This window comes from Sceloporus undulatus, chromosome 1 (genome assembly GCF_019175285.1).
Source record: "Sceloporus undulatus isolate JIND9_A2432 ecotype Alabama chromosome 1, SceUnd_v1.1, whole genome shotgun sequence".
Classification (NCBI taxonomy): Eukaryota; Metazoa; Chordata; class Lepidosauria; order Squamata; family Phrynosomatidae; genus Sceloporus; species Sceloporus undulatus.
The window spans coordinates 296551788-296571760 of record NC_056522.1 but is presented as its reverse complement, the minus strand read 5'-3'; the positions used below and the strand labels follow the sequence as shown (position 1 = coordinate 296571760).

At 44.1% G+C, this 19973-nt stretch overlaps 1 protein-coding gene across 1 annotated transcript in view; it reads right to left on the bottom strand.

Annotated features, from left to right (window-relative positions):
• Positions 1–6614: 6614 nt before the first annotated feature.
• NAT10 (N-acetyltransferase 10) overlaps positions 6615–19973 on the bottom strand; it is a 46496-nt gene continuing 33137 nt past the window's right edge. Inside the window, exons 22-29 of the mRNA XM_042453919.1 lie at positions 19627–19723; positions 18895–19005; positions 17959–18131; positions 15907–16026; positions 14494–14592; positions 12988–13061; positions 8470–8553; positions 6615–7767 (exon numbers count right to left, since the gene is read on the bottom strand). Of these exons, the coding sequence (XP_042309853.1) occupies positions 7677–7767; positions 8470–8553; positions 12988–13061; positions 14494–14592; positions 15907–16026; positions 17959–18131; positions 18895–19005; positions 19627–19723 (849 nt within the window). The 3' untranslated portion in view covers positions 6615–7676. The remainder of the gene's footprint in view (positions 7768–8469; positions 8554–12987; positions 13062–14493; positions 14593–15906; positions 16027–17958; positions 18132–18894; positions 19006–19626; positions 19724–19973) is intronic.

Here is a 19973-nt window from a genome sequence, read left to right as displayed (position 1 = left end):
GGGATTTGTATGTATTCGCAGATGACCACTCGAAGAAACACCGTTATAGGTATGCAACCTGTCCTTCTTCTTCGTGGTCTTTGCAAATCATACAAATGGGTTGAGACTGACAAGCTTAGGTCAGCGGCGGAGGAAGTGTCATGAAACCCAAGCAAGGTTCAAATAAAAAATGAGTTTATTAATCACAATAAAGTTTTTTGAACCAAAAACTGTGTCAATCATTTTTGGTACCTCAATAAATAGCACTTAACCTGTGCAAGACATAAGGCACATAAATAACACATTAGGTCATGGTAAACCTGTTATTAGTACTTCAATAAATAGTACTTAAACTTGTGTTTGAAGACATAAAGCAGAAAACAACACATTAGGTCATGCAAGACCTATGTAAACCATGTGAATGCTGTAAACCCAGCCAATTTGGCCAAAAGGCATTCACCAACAGAATGTAGTACAAGGACATTCATTTCAGAACATGTAAAGAAATAGAAATGCAGTGCAATCAATATAACCCTGAAACCAACACTGCCCTTCCAAAGGCTGCATCCCATTTGGCCCTGGTGTCCAGCCTGTAATGCTTAATGAAAGTCAAGGGCTGGGACCAAACAGCAGCTTTACAGACATCCTCCAAGGGGACCCCCACCAAGAATGCGGAGGATGCCGCTACCGCCCTAGTGGCATGGGACCGAACCCTGGCCGGGAGAGGTTTGCCCAACAGTTCATAGCAGAGGTGGATGGTACCAGCCAGCCACTTCGAGAGTCTCTGTGCAGACACAGGCAGTCCCATCTTTGGTTCCTAGTAGCATTGAAAAAGTCTCTCGGAACGGCTTGAACTCGCAAGTTCTGTCCAAATAGAAGGCCAAAGCCCTCTGAACGTCCAAAGTGTGCAAACTCGTTCAACATCTGTGGTCGGGTTCGAGGCCAGGGTTGGCAACACAATGTCCTGACACATGTGAAAGGCAGACACCACCTTAGGCAGAAATGTAATGTCGGTGCAGAGGACAACCTTATCCTTATGAAACCTAAGGAAAGGCTGGTTCCTCTGTAAAGCAAAAAAGTTCGCCCACACGGCGGGAAGAGGTGATGGCCACAAGGAAAGTAGTCTTCCAAGTCAAGAGTCTCAAGTTCGTTGTGGCCATGGGTTCGAAGGGCTTGGATGGCAGAGCAGACAGAACAGCATCCAGGCTCCAACCTGGTGCCAGTACCGAGACCGGAGGGAGGGTGAAGGTTGAAACAACCTTTCAGGAAACTCTTCACAAGAGGGTCCCTGAAAAAAGAAGGTTTGCCATCAAACTGAAAATGAGAACAGGTGGCAGAGAGGTAACACTTGATGGATGTGAGGCACAGCCCTGAATCCAAAAGTGTCATCAGGAATTCCAGCACCACTTGAGTTGTCACCTGGGCTGGAGAAAGGCCTCTCTCGGAGAGGAACAGAAGAAACCTTTTCCACTTGAAGGCATAGGATTTCTGGTTCACCAGTTTCTGGGCAGCCAAAATCACCGTCTGTACCGAGGGAGGCAGTGAGGCTAGGGACGGAGGCTCCAAGCTACCATCAGCAATTCTCGATGTCTGGATGACGAACCCGGTCATTCTGAAGGGTGAGGAGGTTGGGACGGAACTTGAGATGGAGGAAGTGTCTCCTGGAGAGGTGGAGCACGGACGGGAACCACGGCTGTCTCGGCCACCAGGGAATGATGAGGATGGCGTTGGAGCGGTCTGCAGTCATCTTGGACACCACCCTGGTGATCAGAGGGTACAGCATCTCTCCTGACCAAGCGAAGGCGAACGCGTCTCTGAGGGAGTTCTTGTTGTGTGCCCGGGAGCAGAACTGGGGACAGTGGCTGTTGCGAGCAGTCGGGAAGATGTCAATCCGGGGAGTTCCCCACCGACTGAAGAGGTCACAGACTGTCTCGGGATGGAGCCTCCACTCGTGGCAGACGGTGGAAGACCTGCTGAGCTGGTCAGTCAAGTCGTTCTCCTCTCCTGGCAAGTGGACTGCTTGGAGGATACTCCCTCTGGGGATGCACCAGTCCCAGATCCGGAGTGTGATGTCCAGTAAGGTTTGAGACCTGGTGCCGCCTTGTTTGTTTAGGTAGTACATGACAGTGGTGTCTGTCAACAGCAGCACTACCTTTTCCAAGAGGCTCATTTTGAACGCTCCCAAGGCCTTTTCCACCACCAACATCTCGAGAGCATTGATGTGGAGAGACTGTTCGTCCAGAGACCACTTGTCCTTGATGAGGAGTCCTGACATGTGGGCACCCCAACCTTACATGGAAGCGTCCATGGTCAGGGTGACCTGCAGCTGAGGAGATGAAAAAGGCATGCTGACGCAGACGTTGTGTGAGTCGGGCCACCAATGTAGGGAGTGGGCAACTGGTCGCGGGATGGTGAGCCACTTGGATGGCGAGTCCATCATGGGGTCGAACGGCAACAGGAACCAGGACTGGAAGGGTCGAAGACGAAGCCTGGCCCACAGGTTCATGAACGTTGTCGAAGCCATGTGTCCTAGGGCTACCTGGACATCCCTGGCCCTCACCCGCCTGTGCGCCAGGCAGACCCTGACGGAGGAACAGAGAGCGAGGGAATGGTCCTGAGGGAGATAGGCGACGCAATCTTTGGAGTCGAGGATGGTGCCTATAAACTTGATCCGTCTGGACAGAGTGAGATGGGACTTCTCCAGATTCACTACGAGACCGAGGGATGCCAGGAGTGACAAGGTGAACTCAACATCTCTTTGGAGCTCTTCCACAGAGGGGGCTGCAAGGAGCCAATTGTCCAGGTAGGGGAAGACCCTGGAGCCCTGCTGGTGGAGGTATGCCACGACCAGAACTATGCACTTGGTGAAGACCCTTGGAGCTGTGGAGAGGCCGAAGGTTAGGACATTGTAATGGTACATGTCAGGACCGACGGCGAAAGCCAGGAACCTTCAGTGACTCTGTCAAATTCCAACATGGAAGTAAGCATCCTTCAAGTCGATTGTTGCAAACCACAGGCATTGATGCAATAAGGGCAGGATGAAAGCAAGAGTTACCATACGGAACCAGCATTAAGGGACCTTAGATCTAGGATCAGTCTTATGCCCCTGTCGGCCTTGGGCACCGTAAAGTATCTGGAAAACAAACATCTAGGGGCCTCATCAAAGTCAATGGGTGAGATGGCGCCCTTAGCCAAAAGAGTGCATACTTTGTCGAGAAGGGTGTCCAAGGGAATGGTGGGAACAACAGCTCCAGTTGGAGGGAGCTCTTCGAACTCAAGGACATATCCCCTACAGACAATGTCCAAGACATTGTTATAGAAGGGCCTAAGTCTGTCAAGGAAGGAGGAGGGCGGGAGGACGGAGCACGCAGGAACCCTTCAGGACCTCTTCTTTCCCTGGTCGGTATCCTGACGGGGGGTTTTACGGTACCAAGCAGGGGCCTGGCTTTGGCCAGAAGAGGAGGAAGACTGGGAAGTGTAGCGCTGTCTCTGGTGCTCCTGTTGCTGCTACGGGCAATCTTGCTAGAAAGACCGCTGCTCTTGGCCCTGCCATTGCCAGTGGTGCTTTTTAAAGGGGTCTGGGAAAGAGTGGACATATCGTGCTTCCTGGCCGCCGCCTTCATTCGGTACTTATAGTTGAGACGTTTGTCGGTCTCCTTATTAAATAAGTCTGAATTGTCGAAGGCCATGTCCTCAATGGTTGACTTGGCACTCGGGATCAAGTCGGAGGAGTGGAGCCAGGCATGTCTTCTGAGGGTGATGGAAGCCGCCATAGATTTCGCCGAACAGTCTGTGGAGTGGGAGGCCAAGGTGATGAGCCAGCCCCCAATGAAGTGGGCTTCATCCTTAATTTCTGTGAGGATGCGGTGGCAGTCCTCTGGGACATCAGGGATGATGGGCAAAATTTTCTCCATGAGGCACTGAATGTAGGCACCCCTGCACGCATTGTAATTGGCCACTTTCAGGCCCAGCACCGAAGCAGAATAGGCCTTCTTGGCAAGGCCGTCCACCTTTTTGGCCTCGTGGTCGGCCGGCGAAGTCGACATCTTAGGGGTGAATGCTTGCTGGGAACCCTCGACGATCGCTGAATTCTGTTTCAGGTGCGAAGAATGCCAAGAGCATTGGGAAGGCGAGAACCTGTATAGGGATTCTTTCTTCCTCGAAGATGGAGCCAAGGAAGCTGGAGCATCCCAGGAACGCTTGGCAATGTTCTCCAAAGATGGCAATAGTGGTATCAAAGGAGGTGTTGGGACCTTGCCATGGATCCTCTTTTCCACTGCATCCTTAGCCTCATCTTCCACATGTGAAAGCTGGAGCTCAAGGGAATTAGCCATTTTAATGACATGTTCCAAGAATGTGCGTACATCATCAGTTGGGGATGAAGCACCCAGTTGGAACAGTTCCTGAGGGGACTGTGGGGGCACCTCATTGGAGGAACACAAGCCAATATGAGAGGCACTGGAGCCTTCAGCATCGGAATCAGAGTCGGTATTGATGACCACCTGAGTTGAAGAGTGGCACACCTGGGTGGCAGTCAGAACCGGTGGAAGGGGCCTAGAAGTCATCGCCAGGACCCGATCCGTTGGTGGAGTGGTGGCCCCGTGCATTGGAGGAGGAGGAGTCCTGAGCATTGGTGATCCAGTGGATCGCATTGGTGGTCCCTTGGAAAGAGTCGAGGGTATTGGAGGCACAGTGGTTCTCGGAGCCAGACAACTGCGGGCCGCATCGCGACTGACAGCGACAAAGTATCTGTCTGTCTCACTGTCGTAGTAGTAATCTGAATCTTCCCGATGATGGACCTCGGCTTGATGGACCTGGACCCGAGGGAAGGGCGTTGGAGAATGACAACAAGGTGACCGAGTGGTAGAGCCGTCATGATCGTCGGAGGGCTGATGGAAATCCAATGTAGGAGGCAAAGTAGAAGCCGGAACCAAAGCTGGTACCAAGGTGGCCCTAGGGGAGCCGATGACGGAGGGTACCGACTTGACCAATGTAGGTCTCGAAGGCAAGGCAAGGTCCTTGGAAGAGGACCAAGGAGTGTCCGATGTCTCCCGATGGGCTTTCTTTCGGGACGAGCTCTCGGCCGTCTCGGAGCGGGCCTTCTTATGGGAAGAAGCATCAGCCGGAGCCGAAGGTTTGGTCTTCTTCACTGAGCCCTGAGGAGAACCATCTCCTGCATCTGAGGGCCTGTGCCTCTTCTTAAGAGGAGGAGTTCGAGCTCAAACCCACTTGAGGGCTCACCTCCTGGGCCGCAACCTTCCTGGAGCTCAAATCATTGATCTTAGCCTTGTCTTTTTTGGAAGACTTCGGCTTGGAACTCAGCTGGCATGCTCCATCAGACTCTACACCCTTGGAAGGGCTGATGACAGTGGCACTTGGCTCAGTCATGGAGCTCTGGGCCACGGTGGCACTGGGTCAGTTCTGGAGCTCTGGGCCACGGAACCAGCAATGGCTGGTGTTGATTCCGAAGCCATGGGTGCCGAAGCAGCCCAAACGGCTGGTTGAGGCTTGAAGATTCCTTGGTAGATCGCAGCCATCAAACAGGAGTCGTGGTTTTTCCTGGCCTGTGTGGTCAGGGATTTACACAGGGCACAAGCCTTGGAGTTATGGGTGTTGTCAAGGCACAGAAGACAGGAGGAGTGGGGATCTTGTGCTGGGATTTTACCCCCATAGACATTGCATTTCTTAAACGGTGCTGGAGACATTGTGGTGCCGAATCAGAATCCAAAAGTCAAAGGACGCACCAAATGGTCAACAAGACAGTGGGGGGGGGGGGGGCGGAGTCAGAACAAGAATTGTCAAAAACGGTCCAAGTCAAAAGTCCAGTGAACAAGCAAGAGAAGCAGAAGCGAAGTTCCCCAAGCAGCTAACGTGGCAGAAAGAAGGAACTGGGGAAAGAGTGGGAATGCAAGGGGCTTATAAGGGATGGGCAGAGCTACCGCCAAAAAGTTGCAAAGTAAACTTTGCCCAGTGATTCTAGAAGTTTTCTGAGCAGCACTGCGCAGGCGCAGTACAACCCATTTGTATGATTCGCAGAGACCACGAAGAAGAAATGGCTATTACCTCCTTGGACCAAGACAGCTGTTTCTAGGTATTTTGCCACATGTTCTATGGTTCCTGCAGATCTTTTAATTCTACATTCTCAATACTGGCTTCAGAATGTGAAGTTTTAACGTTTTTGTGGCGGGAAACCAGGGGGAGGGAGAAGAAACCCACAGCCATTCTGAACCTAAGGTCAAAAGCCAAAAAACTGAAAGGAACTTTAAAAAACAAAAACAAGGATCTCACTCTGCAAATTAATTTCATGCTTAGGTGGCCTGTGGATTTTGGCATATTTGGTGGTTGCAGTTATACCTAATCCTCAACAAACCTCTTGTTCACTCTTGGTAGGCCAGACCTTGAACTGAAATGGTTCAAGGCCAAGGAAAAGTGGCTCAGTCCAAGCTAAAATAAATTGGAAACACTGCTTCAAATGTGCAGAAGGGTAAGAGAAATTGCTTTGTCTTTGTCAGCCAACAAAAGCATACATATATATACAGACAGAACTTTAGGATCATCAAACTGTTTTTCCCTTCTCTGCATCAGGCAGAAATGCCACAAGTCAGGAAGACTGATCCAACTAAATTAACCAGTTGTCAATTCATTTTGTCTTTTTATTCTGCTTCCAACATCATCATCTTTTTAAAAAACAAACAGTAAAATACTTCCTGGGGAAAGACTGCAGAGTGAAGACATACAGAGTGTTAACCATAAAAAAAGAAATGGAGACACACAGGTCCTTGAAGTCACACATTTATGAATGATTGATCCTGTAATTTCTTCTCAATTATTCTCCAAATACTGAGATTTTACCAAGCACCACTGAGGCATTTTCCAATGGGAGTTTGGTCCAGAGGTAATCCTTTCCCTTCCTCCAAAAAATGTTCTACCTAGGACCACACACACATACAAATAGGCACTTCTCTTCTGATACACTGTGGGACACTAGAGCATTGTGCACCACAAACTGAAAAGCAGGCATGACGCAAGTGTGGGAATATTAATTCATTCTCTGTCAAATCCTACATTTTGCACAGTAACAATAGACATTCTGGGCGGAAAGTACTGGGAACAGCCAGAACTGACCACAGGACTCTGGGCATTAACAAGGTGGAGACAATATTTAAAAATTTCAGGTTGATTATATTTAGTGTCATAAAACCATAATAATGTACACCAGACATCTAAAGTAACTTCATCTATTTAAAATACCATGGAATGTTTTAAACCCAGTTGTAAGACTTCTAAAAATACCCACTTTCAATTAAAATCAATACACACAGCACTGAGCCTCAGGCCTCCCTCCAAAAAACACTAGCAAGAACAACAATAAAGAGCAGGGAAAGATGTTTATAGGTCTCTCAGGCACACCAAACAGAGGTCTTGCAGGGCTAAACAGTAAAGTCATGATTCTTGGTTATAATCCAGTTTGCTGCTCTACAGTTCCTTTCAATGTAACACAAATGCTGAGCAGGCAGCAATAAAACCTATCTTCCAAACTGTGTTGCTTCAAGGCTGCCTGTATATTAAAAGGAATTAAAATCCTTCAAGTGTTTCTATTTTTTAATAGCCAAATATTGTTTGTTTTGGACAAGAAATTAGGTTCCCACAAAACAGGATTTCCAAGTCTACATGTTGATTGTGGGGGGCAGGAGGTGTCATTTTTTCCACTTCTGTTTTGGGATTTTTTTCTTAAACCTCTTCTCCTGCTTGTGTTCTGTCATGCCTTCTGATTTTCTCTTCTTGTCACTGAGGAAGAACAAGACAGGTCACAAAGTAATAAATGTATCCCTTGGAGCTCTAATGTTACCTAAAACAGAATATTTTTAAAACAAATTTCTGTAGAAGGTACACCCAAGATTTTGAACCCAGAAAAGCTGAAGTGCAACATGTACATTTATCTTTCACCAAAAGTGGTCCAGCTCTGCATTATCTAAGTGGAAACCTGCTGGGATCCACATTCCAGCAGTGACCATGGCAAAAGGAAAAAAACCACGTTTGTGGCCAGTGCCTAAAGCGGACAGAATTACAAGTGCCACTCTTTCTTCTATTTACTATGCAAAACATTTGTATACAGGCATCCTCCTTCCTCAACCTGTCAAGGGTTATTCCTGCCTCTGCTTTATAGTTCAGGGACAAATTGGGAAGGAACTAATAATATCCATAACCTGGAAGGGTGCCAGTTTTGCAGACGGAAGGGGGATGCTTTTATAAGAATCTGGGGGCCAAGGGAATTACCATAATGTGTCTTGAGAATGTGTTTTTCTGTATTTTGCTGTGTGGCCAACCTAGCTACACCATGTTTTCTGCTTATGGCGAGTACTGAGAGGGGCAAGGATCTATTGTAGGACTGTAAAGCCTTGTGCTAACTGCTAGATACCATAATCTTTGGATGTGTTGGACAGAGAGGCTAGGAGAGAAACTTTGCGAAATGTGTGCCACTGAACTCACCTTTTCAGGCTAACAATGGAAGCATTTTCTCCTGCTTTGGTCAGCACCTCATTCCATTCTTCATCATCACCTCGGATTACATATCTGAGAGAAAAGGGGTGTTTTTAAAACCCATCTTAGCACAAAGTCAACTGGTGAGAAACTAACCTACAGTGAAGCAAGGATGTGAACTACAAAACTAGTGATTGTACAGGAAATAGATATAGACAAGGAAAGAAGGATTCAGCTTATGTTTTGTTGAAAATTATTCTTGCTATCTAAAAGTCTGAACCTGGACTTTATTACTGAAACAGGTGCGTTACAGAACGCCCCTTTGGGGCGGCCTGTAGGTGCGCCTTTCCCCGCCGGATCGGGGCCTCAGTGGCCAGAATGGCAGCCACTGAGGCCCCGATCTGCCACTTTCTGGGCCGCGGGGAAGCGGCAAAAGGCCCCTTCCCAGCAGCCTGGAAAGGGGTGTCCTTGGGGTTTCAAGCCCCAAGGACACCCCAACAGCAGCGGGGACTCTCAGAATGGGGCCACTCGGCCCCTTTCTGATTTGCGTTGCTGGTGCAGCCTTCACACGGCTGCACCAGCGACGCAAACCAGGAAGGAGCTCTGTTTCGGAGCTCCTTCCTGCTCCGCCGAAAGGGCGCATTAAGCGCCCTCGCACGGAGCGATGGCATCACATCCACGCCGCCTCATTTGGAGGCGGCGCGTTCGTGACGCCATCATGGCGGCCCCCATGTAGATGGGGCGCCGCCATCTTGTATGGACTCAGTCTGTACAAGGGTTACAGGCGTCCAGAAGCGACGCCCCTTTTTAACCCTAGTACGGACTGAGTCCGTAGTTTAAGGCCCGTCTGTAACGGGCCACAGTGACACTATATAAATAGCACAGGAAGACAAAATCACTCCATTCAATCTGCCCACTGATTCTGCATCAGTTCTAGAAGCTGGGTAAAGTATGTCAGATCTAACTCTTAATGAAGGGAATCTTTGGCCTCCTAGCCGAATCCAGTTTACAAAAGTTGTCCATCCAGTTTGCCAGAGGTACTGGGGAAAACCCTAGCTCCTGGTGCCAGGACAGACCAGCCCATACTGTCAGCCATCCCAGGCAGGAAGTCTAGAACCACAAGGGTGGTGGTGGCGGCAGCATGTAGCCCATGGATTACATGTTCTATCCACCCCAGGTTAGTTGGACAGAAATAATTCAGAGAGAAAAAGACAGCACATTTCTGTGGCCTGCTTTTGCTCTTTTTTTTTTAACTAGTTAATATCATAGAAATGGGAAACAGAGAAGTGGAAATTTTCCTATTCTGTCAGGCTTTTAGGCACTGACTGTTATGAGCTTTTAATGGCATGGCATTTGTTGATTTTTATAGGCTATCATTTATTGAATTTTAAATGGTTGGCAAATGCAATCTCAGAGCCACTGGCAATAATCTTTGAGAACTCCTGGAGAACAGGAGAAGTCCCAACAGACTGGAGGAGGGCAAACTTCCCCATCTTCAAAAAGGGGAAAAAAGAGAATCCCAACAACTATCGTCCAGTTAGTCTGACATCAATACCAGGAAAGATTCTAGAACAGCTCATTAAACAGAGAGTATATGAACATTTAGAAAGGAATGCCATAGTCACTAAAAGTCAACATGGGTTTCTCAAAAACATGTCATGCCAGACTAATCTGATCTTTTTTTGATAAAATTACCAAATTGGTAGATGAAGGGAAAGCGGTAGACATAGCATATCTTGTTTCAGTAAGGCTTTTGACAAACTCCCCCATGATATTCTTACAAACAAGATAATAAAATGTGGCCTAGACAATACAACCATTAGGTGGATTAGTAACTGGTTGACTGATCAAACCCAAAGGATGCTCAGCAATGGCTCCTCTTCATCTTGGAGAAAAGTGACCAGTGGGGTGCCACAGGGTTCTGATCTGGGCTCAATGCTATTCAACATCTTTATTAATGACTTGGATGAAAGAATAGGAGGCATGCTTATCAAATTTGCAGATGACACCAAATTAGGAGGAATAGTTAAAACCCCAGAAGAAAGGAAGAAAATTAAAATGACTCGAATAGATTAGAAAGCTGAGTCAAGGCTAACAAAATCAATTCCAACACCAAGAAATGTAAGGTATTGCATTTAGGACAAAAAATGAAATGCATATATATAGGATGGGGGGACACCTGGCTTAATGAGTATGTGTGAAAGGGATCTAGGGCGCGTTACAGACCGCCCAGAAGGGGCAGTCTCGCGCCGCCGCCGATTGCAGCGTCTGGGAACCGCAGCAGCCAAACGGCGTGGTTCCCAGACGCTGCAAAGAAGGAGCGTGAAAATCGCACTCCTTCCTGCGCCCCAGAAGAGACACTGCAAGTGCCAAAGCGTGCATTTGCGGCGTCATTTATGGGGCGCGACGTGTGGACGCAGCGCGTCTGCTATGTTAAAATGGCGGCGGCCGTGTGGAACGGCTGCCGCCATTTCGTACAGACTGAGTCCGTCCTAGGATGCCCGTCTGTAATGGGCCTAGGAGTCCTTGTAGATCACAAATTGAACATGAATGAACAGTGTGATGTGGCAGCTAAAAAGGCCAATATGATTCTAGGCTGCATCAACAGAAGTATAGTGTCTAGATCAAGGGAAGTATCTGCTCTGGTCATGCCTCACTTAGAATACTATGTCCAGTTCTGGGCACCACAATTCAAAAAGAACATTGAGAAGCTGAAGCGTGTCAACAAAAATGGTGAAGGGTCTGGAAACCATGCCCTATGAGGAAAAACTTAGGGAGTTGGGTATGTTTAGCCTGGAGAAGAGATGTTTAAGAGGTGTAATGATAACCCTGTTTAAGTATTTGAAAGGGTGTCATATTGAGGATGGAGCAAGCTTGTTTTGTGCTGCTGCAGAGAATGGGACCCAGAACAATGGATGCAAGCTACAGGAAAACAGATTCCATCTAAACATTAGGAGGAATTTCCTGACAGTGAGAGCTGATCGATGGTAGAACACACTCCCTTGTTCAGCCATGAAAACTCATTAGGTGATACTGAGCAAGTCACACTCTCTTTGCCTCTGAGGAAGGTAAAGGCAAACCCACTCTGAACAAGTCTTGCCAAAAAAAACCCAAGACAGAGTCACTTTAAGATCACCATAAATTGGAAATGACTTGAAGGCACATAATCAAAAGATTTAATCATGTTTTTGTATGTTTTTAATCTGTGTTGTTGTTGTGTGCCTTCAAGTCATTTTTGACTTATGGTGATCCTAAAATGAACCTATCATGGGGTTTTCTTGGCAAGATTTGTTCAAAGGAAATTTGCCATTGCCTTTCCCTGAGTGGGGAATCTAACCCTGGCCTCCAGGTTTGCAGTTCAGCACTCAAAACACTATGCCACACTTGTTCTTTTACAGGCTTTAATCATTTGTAAGATGCCTTCAGTCTAATTATTGGGGAAAAGATAGAATATTAATGAACAACATCTATTTTACATTCTTCATCTTACATTGTGAAGTTTCCTTCTATCACAGTGTTCAGTACTGAGCAGCAAAAACTTTCAGAATTTAACTACTTAAATTGTTTTAACTATGCTGACATAAAAACATCCGTATACGAAAGGCTGGTGATCACAGGGTATCATTTTAGGCTGGTACCCAAACTTTATTTGCTGAGTTAATGAGTTTCCAGAATCTGACAATAATTCCCATCAATTTTATAGCAGGAGTTAAAATGGAACCAGAAGACACAGATATCCAATAAATGCATTGGGCTCATGCATCTTCCTGGTGACCTTGGAAAGGGAATAACCATTTTATGTAATTTAATGTACTGTGCAGACTTCACTGAAAACACTACAACTGCCTGCCTGCACCTTAGAAAGCCACCAGGGAACTAGCAAACCTCTTCAAACAAAGCCTTACTTCTCATTTGTAGCAATACAATACAAAATGGCCCTCTCCCCAGAAATCCTGTTCTGGAAAGGGTGACAGGACTTTGAGCACATTCCCTTTTTAATTTCTGAAGGAACTACTAATGGAAGTTGGCAAAACATCAAAGTCTGTCCTGAATGGCTTCAAGTCTACTAGGCTCATTTAATAGAGCCATTCATTTTCTTAAACAAAGGAAAGTGATCTCTATGGTGTCAAACTGCTTTGGCCAGCATAATGGATGAAGTCCTGCCATTCACAACTCCTACAGGCAGCCATCTCATGTGAAAGGAACTCAGGATTAAAATGTTTTTAAATTAATTTAGCATTTTAATCTTGTGATTTATTTTAATTATGTTTTAACAATGTTATTTTCTTTAATAAAACCCACTGTACCTGTTTTAGTCTAGTTAACCTTCTTGGGCCCCAAATAAAAGACGATTGCAGGCCCTACTAGCATCCTTGCATTTTAAGTTTACGCATAATGCTGTGATCAAACATACTGTATCAGGTCAACTTTGACAGAGGGAGTGGGTTTATTTACTGCAAGGGCTGGCAAAGATATTGCTGAGGGAGAACAAAAGTAGGAGAGCAGAAATGAAGGGTGAGAGCTTACTGTGAAAGGTCGATGTCTTTCAGCTTCCCAATATCTTGATTGTGTTTTTCCTGAAATTCTTTTGCTGCTTCTTCCTGCCATCATAAAAAGCAATTTTTGTAAGTAAAGGATACAAACTACTTTTTTAAAAAAACCTCACAGCTTTCAAACCAAACACATAAATTTGTACCAGCCAAAAGCTAGTTGACTGCACAAGTCTGAAGGGAAATTTGCTTCTTGATGTATTTCCTACAACACAGAACACTTTTTTGGACTACAATTCCCATAGAAAATCTTTATGCACTATCTTTAGAACATGGAAGTTATTTGTGGCACTAAACCTGCCACCATCCCAAATCTTTGTGGCTTGCAGCTAAATTAGCAGAGATTCTGGAAGTTTTATTCCTAAAAGTAACATCTCCAAGCTCTGTACTTTACGTTAATTGGAATGTGACAGTTCTCCAAGAACACTGTTTCACTGTAACACAACAAATTCTGTAGCATCTGGTCAGCTGGAAATTCCTTGGTATAACATGGAGAAAAACAAGTTACTGAAATGATTTTGCAAAAGAGCATAAGAATTGCTCTTTGGGCTAGGCAGAAGTTCCTGCTAGTCCAGCATTTTATTTCTGAGGACAAGCAATCCAGTGCTGGTCTGGGTGCGCACACACGGTGTATGAAGCTAACAGCCTTAGCTTTTGTTTGCTCTCCAAAGTCTTGTATTTAAATATGAACTGCTTCTGTCTGTGGTAGTTTCATAGGAAGAGCCTTAGTGACAGTGGTTAAATGCCTGTACTGCAGCCAGTCACTAACAAACCATAAGGTTGCGAATTCAATCCTAGCCCAAGGGCTCAAACTTGACTCAGGCTTGTATCCTTCTGTAAGGTTGCTAAAATAAGTAACCAGATTGTTGGGGGCAATTAGCTTACACTTTGTAAACTGCTTAGGGAGTGCTTAAGTGCACTGATAAGCAGTACAGAAATGTACTTACTACTGCTATTGCAACAGTAGTATTGTGAAGAAGTAAGATTCTATACCTCATGGTGGGGACTGATAAGTCACTGTTCAGTGTGGGCAGACACTGCTAGCTATCCTATTGTATATTAGCAGACATTCATGCTTTATATGATTAGATAGCTGTAATTTGTGATTTAAACTGGGTGTTTTTATGTAAATTCTTAGTTGTTCTTGGGTTCCTTTGGGGAAGACAGATGCATAAAACTGCATGAAAGAACAGAAGAATTAATCATTCTTTTCTTTCTTCTCCCACCACACTCTTCATTAATGCACGTTCGTACACACACCAGTCCCCTTGCCCACTTCTTCAGCTATCCTCCCTGTCCAAAACTAAGAAGGGTTCCCTTTTTCAGGGGTAAATATCTCTGATCAGGGCATATCTCTGATCTGATGCTAATTGAGATAAGCTGCTCCCTTCCTCTCAACATTTGGAAATTGCTGTAGATTCTCCTTGGCCCAGTGTTGAAAGCTAACTAGTATTTGGAACTTTCGTATAGAGAATGCAATTACCAAATCTTCATTTAAAGATTTCAGAGTTGGCTCCATCACAACTTCTTTTGTTGCTGCCATCTGCTCCTCCACAGCCTTTTCCTGGATAGCACTGAATAACTAAGGGGAAAAAAACTGATGAATGATGGAAATGACCACTTCACTCCCTCAACAGTACAATGCTTGAATAATATACTGATCAATCACTATGAATTCCTATAGTGGTCCTAACCACCCTTATTTCCTGCTCATAATGACAATATAGTAACATCCTTTTCGCAAACACTTTAGAACACTAAAATAGGAAAAACTTGATACAGAAGACAAATAGCGTTAAAATTATTACTTTATCTTCATGTAGTAACCCCTTATTGTTGTTGTTGTTATGTGCCTTTATTTCCGACTTATGACAACCCTAAGGCAAATTTATCACAGGGATTTCTTGGCAAGATTTGTTGAGAGGAGTTTGCCTTTGCTTTCCTTTGAGGCTGAGAGAGTGTGATTTTCTCAAAGTCACCAGGCAGGCTTCCATGGCTGAGCAGGGATTCAAATCCTGGTCTTCAGTCATAGTCCAATGCTCAAACTAATAGACCACACTGGTGCTATCCTATATAATAACAGCTATTCAAAAACAGAGGCAAAATCCACTTGCTTATATGAGGGTGGTGCTGTCAGATCGGGGGAAACCTAAAATATTCAGGCATCCTGAAGAAGGCACAGCTGAAACCCTGTATTGCGGTGCTCCACAATGTAACTTTTTGAACTGGAGTACAGAACACTCCAAGCAAAAAATTCCAATATACATTGCTCATTGCTGTGCAACTTTTAAGAATAAACACACACACATGAGGCTTTACATATCAAAATACATGCTGAGCATCCCTACTCTGGAAATCCAAAATCCAAAAACTTCCAAAACCCATTTTTTTTCCTGCTAGCTGCTTGCTTCCACCTTCAAGCTAATAATGCTGGTGCTCCTGCTCATTTATCTGTCAGATCCTCAGTCTCTCCAGCCTCCCTTCCTATCATCTGTGTTCTCAAATTTTACTTCCCCAGACTATTTTTCTCACTGGCCACAGATGTACAAGGTAGAAAAGCAGCTGGGAAAGAAACAATTCTGAGAATATACCCACAAGGAAGAAAACAGGTTAATCAGCTTCTTCCTACACACACATCTGGTGCCATTCATTTAAAAAAAAGTTAGGTGAGACTTACACTTAATGATCATCATCACGTGTTGTTAATTGTATCTGCTTGCCTGAGAACCATCCTAACAGAACTAAAAGTGCAGCATTAAGATATTCAAAGGAAACTTTCTGAAGATATAGCTCTACAACAAACTTCTGAAGAGAGTCCTGCTATACAAAATCTTGACCTTACACTGTTATAGCCTAAGATCCATCTTTCTAAACACAACCTCAAAATGACATTTACCTGAACAACCTTGCGGATGGTTCTGTTAAAGAGGCCCATCAACTGGCCACTAGGCAACTCTATCTCTTTTTCCAACAGATCCACTGATTTATGCTGGAGACCAATCCCAAGGAGGAGAGCCTGAAGGGACAGAGCAGAAGTGTCAACACTTTCATGTAACAGAAGAAGAACTCTGAAAGTTAGGCAGGGAATATGGGGACTATTCTCTAGTACCTTGTTACATCAATTTTTCACCCATTCTTTAAAAAAATACTTTCAAACTAAATGCAGGAGTGCATAACAGCAAGATCAAGTTTTACAATTTTATTGGTTCAAGAGAGTTCACACTACATTACTGTATATACTCATGTATAAGTCTAGACATTTTAGTCAAAAAATTGACACCAAAAACTTGTGTCGACTTATCCAAGGGTCAATGTAAGTCCTGTACTCTTTATATAAAGGAGCCATCCTCTTTCTCTAAATAGAGTGGTAAAAGGTGAGAGCTTAAGCCATCCTGGGAGCATGAATAAGAAGCATGGATCCCATCTACTCTCTCATGCATCTAGCCTTTAGGATAAGCACAAATTGTGGCACTGTGGGATATGGGAATAGGATTGTGGCATATGGGAATGTATGTTTTAATCTTGTTAACTGGTTGTGTTGCACAGAGGGGCGGGATAAAAATAAATTATTATTATTATTATTATTATTATTACTACTACTACTGCTACTACTACTACTATACAGTTATGCCTGCCAGAATTTTATAAATTATTTGGCATCATTTTCCTTTGCACCATCCTTTAGATCCTTTGCTATATGCCCCTAAGGTTTTACCTTTGACTTATCCACGGGTCACATCAAAATCCATAATTTTGGCCCCAAAACCTGCCCTTGACTTATACTTGAGTTCAACTTATAGTTGAGTATATACAGTAGTTGTTTTAAAACTGTAATAAAAAAAATTAACATTTTTTTAAACTGACTTCTCTTATTTCCCTTAACCAGTTCCCTTATTCTTGCTGTGCACACAATACACTCTCTTCACTGTGAAACCCAGACCTTCTTAACTTTTCTTTGATCAAAACTTTGGCTATCAAATTAGATTAAGGAATGTTGGAGTGCATTCCTGCCTGTGACACCTCCACAGTTCATGATCTTTCTCCCACCACAGATCTGCACCCTTTTTGCTATACTCCTACTAATACATCTTCTTTTGTGCTCTTTATATATCCTCCCTTTTCTTCCTTTTACCTTCTTTCAGCTCTGTGCTAATTCCAATCTGTTTTTCCTCACTGTGGTAGGGCTACATGAGGCTCTCATTCTTCCAGCAAGTTTACACACAGAGTATCAGATATTGGTAAGCTATGCAGCATAGCTAGCTGGCTTCCAGAAACTAAAGCAGACTGATAACATTTTCATTCCCCTTCAACCTAAGTGTCTGCGTTAAGTTTTACATTCTTCCATCTTTGATTCATTACTATTCAGAAACCATGTGAGCCACAAAGATTACCGCAGGGGCAAAAGAGATCTTCAGAAAATGAGCATTTGCTATTTCCCGATTAAATAGTAACCCACTTGTAGGGATTATCTTGTTCAAATGCGCTATTTTGCAGAAAATTGTTCCATTAAATCAGTAGTCTTTAAGGGCTTTTGGACTTCAGCTCCCAGAAGTCTCAGCCATGTTGGCCAATAGTCTGGGATTCTGGGAGCTGAAGTCCAAAATCCTTTGAAGAGCACCACTTGGGAACCACTGTGTTAAATAATGAGCAGTTGTCTGGACAATGGTTTCATGTCAAGTACAGATCTGAAGCTAAGTCCTGCCCTGGTAAGTTTCTGATTAAAAGGCCAGCTAGGAACTCCATGCATGCCACTGAGCTTTGTAGAAGGCCAGTAAGATAGAAGTGTAACCAAGATGTGAAAGTTAATGAACCACACAACAAGTTAAAATTATTGTAACAGTGAACCAGAAGACATCACTAATGAAAGCACAGTATCTGCTGAAGGTCCACAGGCTGGCTATCAAATTAGATGAATACAATAAACAGAAGAAAAACATATGGTACCTACAGATTGCGTGGCAGAAAGAGTCATATCCCCAAGTTGTTTGAGAAAGTACATCTTAGCTATAGTTGGGATCATGTCCATAATCAAGTGATAGTCCACCATGTTCCGTGAGTACATCTCCAGCCTCTTCAGGTCATATGGGGTAAAAACAGCTTCTAATTCATTACGACTGATTGCTGCCCATACCATCCATTGTTTCAGAAAGGGAAAAGAAAAAGAGAAATTAAATTTCCTTTCTAGATGAGGATAACTGAAGCTTGGTTTGTCTAGCAGCTCATATTATCTATGGTATGTATAATATTTACCTGGCTCAGGACTATGTAAGAGATGCAGAGAATCAAGAAGAATGTGCAAGGTTAATGCCACAGAGGCACTTCAATACGGGATGCTATTTATAACTTGACACAGATGTTAAAGATGCACAAGACTTTGAATAATCACTTGGAAATCAAGTGTATTGTTTCTGACAAACAAAGCTTATGTGAAAAGGATGTGAGTTCAATTGTAAGAACAGCTTCTAAAGGGTATCACTGGTACCAAGTTTTATTCATTTTAAAACAGAATAAAAAGAGACTCAGACACAGCGAGGGGGAAAGTGGAAGGGAAGAGGAAACAAAAGATATGCAAAGAGAAAAACAGGCAAGCCTGGTTCAGTATGCTAAAAGTGGGTTCTAGCTCTGAAACAGTGTGCCTAAAAATAAAGGTGGAGAAAGGTTGGCCTTCCAGATGTTTTTGGATTACAGTTCCCACAGTCTTGTGGCATGTTGCTGATGGGAGCTGAAGTCCAGAATGTTTGGATTTGGCTCACCAAATCTCACATAGAAAAACAAGAATATGATACCTAAAAAGACTTATTGGATACAAATACTTCTAGGCTTTCACTGAGTCTTTTCACTTTTACAAAATATTCTACCTATGAGTCTGGAAACACAAACTTACGGGGTTGTGACTGATGCTTGACATTCCTGTTTTGCAAGATGTTCAAAGCTAATGATGGCGAAAAAGTGCTGAACTGATATGACAGGAGAGACAGGAACCTCCTCCTGAAATCTGTCAGACAAGTGGAAAGACTGGAGTTATTACTTAAAAGATCATTTGCAACCCTCAATCATATTAAGCCTTAGTAGCTAAAAAGGCTGCTTAACATCTCTTGTGTCGACTCCTCACTTGGACAACATTATTCCACATGAAAATGAAGCGGCAAAGGAGGGATGGGAATCATCAGCCTTTCCCTGATGCTGTTGGACAGCAACTCCCAGCATCCCTCACCATTTGCTGTGTTGGCTAGGGCTGATGGGAGTTGCAGTCCAAAATCTGGAAGACAGCAAGAGTCTCATCCTTGTTTTAGGCATAAGAAACCCCAATGTATTCAAATACTCAACATTATGTGACCCAGTGATGCTCATCCCTGTGATACAGTCACCACCACAGGCACCAAAAATTTTGTGAAACCTTCATAAAAAGTATTTTTGTTTCAACTTTTTGTTTGGCATAAGCTATAAGGGGACAGTCAGAAAACACATCAGGCTGATGGCTACATTTTTATATAAAAGAGTGACTTCAGAAATATCATGCACCAAATAGAATGGAGGTGGTAACATTCCTGCACAAGACCCTCCTCAACTTTGAAATGGGAATTTGAGACATCTTTGACTGATATGAACTTATCACCTTTCCAGAAGGCTATCAACCAGTTTTCCTGCTCATTCTCTTCCTCTTCATTCAGCATTTTCAACATGATACATGAGTGTTCCCCTGTCAGATCATTCTAGAAATAAAGACATTGGACAAGGTTGTTACACAATTCAATGCTGCTTTTTAAAAACCAAAAAATGAGTAATACTGTGTTTTCAGCAACAAACAACTACTTAAAAATATATTTCTCACAAAGAAGTCACACCAGCAGTAAGCAGTTGTGAACTAAGCCCACTCACTCCCCAAATCCTGGCAGATTGATTCAGCCAATCAAGTTGTTTTCCTTAAAAATAGGACCACAGCCTGGTTGTTTCAACACCAAA